Source organism: Larimichthys crocea, chromosome VIII, assembly GCF_000972845.2.
Source record: "Larimichthys crocea isolate SSNF chromosome VIII, L_crocea_2.0, whole genome shotgun sequence".
Classification (NCBI taxonomy): Eukaryota; Metazoa; Chordata; class Actinopteri; family Sciaenidae; genus Larimichthys; species Larimichthys crocea.
This window is the reverse complement of record NC_040018.1, coordinates 8466140-8472245: the sequence shown is the minus strand read 5'-3', so window position 1 is coordinate 8472245 and position 6106 is coordinate 8466140. Positions and strand designations below refer to the sequence as shown.

The following is a 6106-nucleotide window of genomic DNA, read 5'->3' as shown; positions in this document are numbered from 1 at the left end:
CACCGCGTCCATCCAAGGCGGAGCGCGGGCGAGACAGCGACCGACAGAGAGAGCGACCAACACGGGGGTTGAATTCCCCCCCTCTCCCCCCTTCTTCCTCCTTTTTTTTTACTATCTTCGCATCTACTGGCTCTTTCTCTTCTCATTTATTTTTTATTTTTTGTGTGTGTGTGTGTTCGAAAACTGCACACCCTCCCCTCCTTTACACACACACACACGCACACACACACACACACATCTATGTGGGTGCCCTGAGAGTGCACCCAGAGGGGGGAAAACTGTGTATCAAAGCTCCGAGGATCCCCCAGGCAAACCTCGGATCACCGGGGCTAGAGAAGAACTCCCTGCCCGGACCCTGAAGCAGACATGCCGCGGAGGAAGCAGCAAGCGCCTCGGCGCGCCGCAGGTAAGAACAGGCTTCAGTTTGCAAATGACCCCTCTCTCTTCTTCTTCTTCTTCTCTCTCACCCTCTCTCTATTTGTGCCCCCTCCCTCCCTCCCTCCCTCCCTCATTCAGTTTACTTTTCATTGATATTTTCTCACCCACTATAGTAACATTTATGTAACTGCAACGTCTTTTATTGTGTTCTGGAAACTAAACTAAGGGCCAACATCCAGCTGCTCTGTGGATACTTTTCAAAGCTTCAGAGCCCTCAACACAACTTTCCCCCTCTCACACTAAACATATCCTATAATTTCTGTCATAGTAATTCCTGTTATAATCAGCTGGTGTGCAACATCCATCCCCTAGACCTCCAGGTACACCTCCTCACCAGGGAGTTTTAGAATTTCAGAACTCATTCACTTCACATTTTTTTCTTTTTGGGAATTTTTAAGTGAACAGCACGTCGGTCATTGTCTTTGTGGACTGTAGTCCAGCTCAAACAGAGAATTCACCTCTAGTGGATTGAGTCGCTTTTCAAGAAAAAAAAAGTCAAAGGTTTGCAGTCGTGCAGATTTCTGCTTCTCTCTGTGTTCCATCACACGGATGGAATCTGCTAAATGAAACAAGACGTCACCTGATGCTTTAGAAAATGATGATGGGCATGCTTCGCTTTTTTTTCCTTTTTTTTTTTTACAGACAAAATGATTAATAGAGAAAATTTTTGTTTTCTATGAATCCACGCAGAAAATAATTTTCGGCCAGCAGATTATTCATCTTTTATCTTTTTTTATCATGAAAAGCACGTTGGGGTGTTTACAGGTAGTCACACCAGTCATCCCACTGCATCTGAAACAGGTCACAGGTCAGCCGCATGTGTGTACCAGTTCACGAGTGTCAGTGTGAAAAAGCCTTTTTCCATCCTCCTCCTTCCCTCCTTTATTTTTCTCTCTTCGCCTCTCCTGAGAACTCGATCTCCCCCTTTTTCTTTCTTTCCTCCTTCACGGCGCCTCCTTCTCTTCCTCCTCCTCTGCTTGTAGATATTGACTGTGGGATTAAGGATCTATATTGTGGAGGTTTGGTGGAGCCCTAGGGTTCAGCTGACTGTCACAGAGGCCTTTGACGCTCGCTGATTTCTGTCGGAGTAGTCGGATTAACTCCAAAACAACCCCGATAAATTACAAGAAGTAAACTCTTTTAGCCGCGTTTGTCTTGTACGATCCGTACCTTTCTCTTTATTTTTCAATTGGCACATCACTTTAATATCCCCACTACACAGTTTAATTGCCTACCAGTGATACTGTTACACCCTCGTGCTGCTGCAATATTCTCTACAGGAATTTGGAATGTGTTTCGAGACACAATATTGAGTTTTAGTGACCTTATTGTGTTTGAGTATATTTTATCCTGCGTCGGATCGGTATATTTCTACAGTATTCACATAAAAAAAACTGTTCCTACACTTTGTTTTTACTGTCTATCCCTTTGAGGCTTTAATATAGTAACGTCTCTGAAAATTTTCTAGAGATCTACCATCCTTGTTTTTCATCAGGGTTCGGTCTGTTTTCTTTCTTCCCTTCAGTTTCTGGGAAAGACTTTTCCTCTAGTCTAAAGATTATTTCACAGCCCGGGGAGGGAGTGTATACTGGAAGAGAGCTTTAATGGACAATTGCCATCTTTGATTTGACGCCTGATTGATCACCTGTCATCTGGCCGAGCCTTTGATCTGTTCATTCCCGATAAGTGTCAATAAATCACCCCTCCCTTCCTCCCCGCCTTTCCCTCCCTCCCTCAGCTCAGCTCAGCTCAGCTCGCTCTGGTAGCAGAGGAGGGCCTGCTGAAGTCACGTCTGGCCTCACAAACTTCTAGGCCATTAACATCATCATTTAATTGCATCTCTGTGTGTCTTTCCCCTCCACCATCCCCACTTTTTGTTTGATTTTTTTTTTTTTTTTGCTGCTTCACCTCAGACTCGATGTGGTTAAAGACCTGAACTCAGCTTTTATTTGATGTTCCCATTAGAGGAAGGACGAGTTCTGATGTTCTCATCAGATCATTTACGAGGCCGATAATTTGTCTTCTCGAATTTTGAGCCAATTAAACAAATGCTTTTTTTTTGTTTTTTTGGTCTTGCGGTAAATGTGGCTTTGAAACGCTGATTACTATTTTCATTTATTACAGCGATTCATGCACAACCTGAATCGCATTTGCTTGTAAGCCATTTTACCTGAGCGCACTTCTTCTGTTTGCAACTTTGTTTAACTCTCGAGCGAGTGTGTATTCTTCAAAATTACAGCCTCCCAGTGCGCGCGCACACGCAAACACGCAGGTTCTAACACACATAATTACATGTGTGCAGTGGTGCATGCACAGAAGACATGCTGCAGTGACTTTATAGTACATATAAACCAGCATGCAATACTTTTCGCACACAGGGCGCGCACATAGAGTGATATGAAAAATGTAACTATTAGCCTAATCGTGAGGCGGAAGACTGGTTTGCTCCATCAGAAGGGCCCGTCAGAGAGACTTTGTTTCATATTTGATTTAATTGTCTGCCCTCTGACAGCCACATTCATCAATGGCCCTAATGGTCAATCAGAGGCTGGCACACAGAGAGAGAGAGAGAGAGAGAGAGAGAGAGTCTTATGTATTCTCAGCCCTGGGCCTTACTTGATCAAAATGTTTTATCCCTAATGGACACAGTGGGTGGGGGCAAAGGAATGGGTGGACGGACGGATAGACGGATGGATGGATGGATGTGTAGTGGGATGACTGAAAGCCTTTTTATTCAGCTGGAATGAGCGAGTGAGTGTGCCGGCAGTGAGAGCGGGAGGGAAAATGAGGCATTTATTTCTTTGATGAGCGGACGAGAACAAACACGAGGCAGGCGAGGGAGGAGTTTCATTTTAGACTATTGGCAGCTTCCTATTTTTTACCCTTCATTCCTCCTCCTCCCCCCCATCTCCTACTCCCTCCCTCCCTCCCTGCCTCGCTCACAGCTGCAAGTTATAAGGTTGAGGAGAACTGCATGGCACACAAAGAGTGATGACAAATTGATTGCGCTGTAGTGATGGCAAGAGTTATGGGAGGATGGCAAATGATAGGCCTTGATTAGGAACTTGGGGAAGGAGGGAGGGGGGGGGGGGGGGGGGGGGGGGGGGGGTAACCTTGAGTTGTTGTTTTCTTTTACAGATTTCTTTCTCTTTTTCTTCTCTTTCGTGTCACCGATTCCTCCACTCTTTTGTCCATCGAGAGGGAATGAAAGCATTCTCGTGGTAAAAAGGCAGCAGGTAGATCGCGCTGAGCTGCGGCGATTCATTCAACCATCACATTTGTTGGACTGACATAAAGCTTTAAATCTGGTTAAAGGTCAGTGTGTTTGCTGAAAAGTTCAATTAAAAAAAAAAATCTGCTGATTTGAAGCTTTTCATGTTTTTCTCATTGGTTAAGCACCGAAGCAGACCGTACGTACACCACTGGAACATGGCGTCACATCAAGACGTTGTTTTTTTGTTTTAACTTTCCACAACTATCTCCATCCTTCCTCCGTGATGCCGCACGCTCCTCGTCTCTTCTTTTCCAACAAACCAGACGCACGCACACCACATAGACACACACACACTTCCCACCCCAGCGACGGAGCGCACTCAGCTGTCTAAAAAGAGGAGTTGTTTTGCCAGCTTCATTAGCGTTCTCCTAATTAGCCGAGCATCTGATGGATCTCTGACAGGCCTAATGATTGGAGATGACAAGCTCCGCACACTGTCACGCTCGCCAATTAGGTCTGTGGCATAGTTGGATGTAATCAACTTGATCTTACACTGTCCTCATTTGCCCCCACCCCCACCCCGACCCCCATCCCCACACTCTCCCCCCTTTCCAACCCCCCAACCACCGAAAGGTGAGGCTTTGGACAGTGGTGGCGCCTCATGAGTGTGAATGCCGTCATTTGGGTTAGAAAACCTAAAACCGTGAAATGATGAGGTGGTGATGAGGCTGTGATGCGCGTGTCTATGTAAGTAACGTGGTCTCGTTCGTGTACACATGTATACGTGCGCACAAACGCCATTTTCTGAAGCAAGGGGTATTTATTTTTTCAAGCGCTCCTGACATCAGGAAAAGGACAAAGCTCAGGCGAGCGGCAAGGCTTTTGTCTGTGGGCTTCAAAGCCAGCCTAGACCAAACAGATCATTGTTACAGGAGAGGAAGCTTGAACATCAAACATCCCACATGCCTTTTTTTTTTTGGTTTTTACCTGCCTTTTCTTTTCTTTTTCACACTTCCACATTCTAAATGGTTTTTATATATATAACCTCACATAAGCAATGAATTGTTTCTATGTAGGTTATTTCAAATGAGGGATGTTTAGCAGTAAGTAGCAGCTGCGTGGTGCTAACATAACACCGCGCGTGTGTGTGTGAGTGTGTGTGTGTGAAGGTGTACCTTCCTCCTATGAGCCCACTGCAGATTGATGACGTTGACACTGGTCATTATTAGCTACTCAATGACACTTTCCCGGAGTGGGAGGATTTTTCACCGGCGTTGATTTTTCAGAAACACCTATCATCAGCATGGTGTCCAAAGAGGCTAAGCATGATTTATGTAAATATTAACATCAAGACAGATCTGGTTCTGTCCAACAGGAGATAGATGGCAGCCGAGGAGGAAAAGCAGCTGATTTCTGTGATTTCTCTGCCTCCGTGTGTGTGTGTGTGTGTGTGTGTGTGTGTGTGTGTGTGCCCGCGCGCGTGTGTGTGTGCATGTCTGCGGATGCATGTGTGTGTGTGATTGATTGTAGATGAGAGCGAGAGATTAATCATGCTTGATGTGTGTTAACGTTGCACTCGCGGTGGATCTAAGTCGAGATGCAGTGGCCCACTTAGATATACTCACTCACACACATTCGCACACACACACACACACACACACAGTCACAGGAGGGAGCGGGCACACACTCGCACATACCCACACAGTACAGACTCACACACACACGTTCACGTTGCTCGGCTATGCGCAGCGTTGCGTTTTGAACTTGAGGCTCTGAAAGTACAGGGTGTTTGCTGTTTTCACGGAACATTTTCTGTCAGAGGTGATCTCTATGAAAATGACCTTGTTTGTTAAAAATATATCATGTCATAATATGCTGGCACCTTGTATCGCAGCCTATAATCCTGCACAGTGGATGGCAATAGAATCTAATGAAACATGTCAGCATAATGAAGCTAATTAACCTTGTTAAAAAAAGTATACAGCTATTAGCTATAATGTGACAAAAATGAGCCTTTTCGTCATCAGGCAGCTGTTTTGTGCTTTTATATATCTTTTTATCCATCTTTATCTTACTCACTGTTATTATTTTATTTTTTTTACAAAAAATAATTGTGACTTTTTGATGAAAAATGCGTTGTCTTACTCACTACATGTTTTTCAGCCTCCCCCACCCTTGCATCCCTCTAGCAACGTTTCCTGGAAATGACCTTTTTACGACATGCTAGAAGAATTACTCAAGTCCTTCATTGAAAAGATGAAATTCAGAGGTTACTCATCCTTGAAGTGAAAGTCGTCCGCTCCAATTTCTAATGAAGTGGACGTATTTGAATAACAGCGCTTCAAAGTTTCCCATCTGCGAGCCATTCATCTGAAAGGCGGCGGTCCTTTTATGCTCATACTCCGGCTGCTTCCCACCTGACTCAAACTAATACATATTAATTCTTTTTTTTTT

At 44.7% G+C, this 6106-nt stretch overlaps 1 protein-coding gene across 1 annotated transcript in view; it reads left to right on the top strand.

Annotated features, from left to right (window-relative positions):
• The first annotated feature begins 273 nt into the window (after nucleotides 1–273).
• Nucleotides 274–6106, top strand: part of tshz3b (teashirt zinc finger homeobox 3b) — a 36619-nt gene continuing 30786 nt past the window's right edge. Inside the window, exon 1 of the mRNA XM_019274369.2 lies at nucleotides 274–406. Coding sequence (XP_019129914.1) covers nucleotides 367–406 — 40 coding nt within the window. The 5' untranslated portion in view covers nucleotides 274–366. The remainder of the gene's footprint in view (nucleotides 407–6106) is intronic.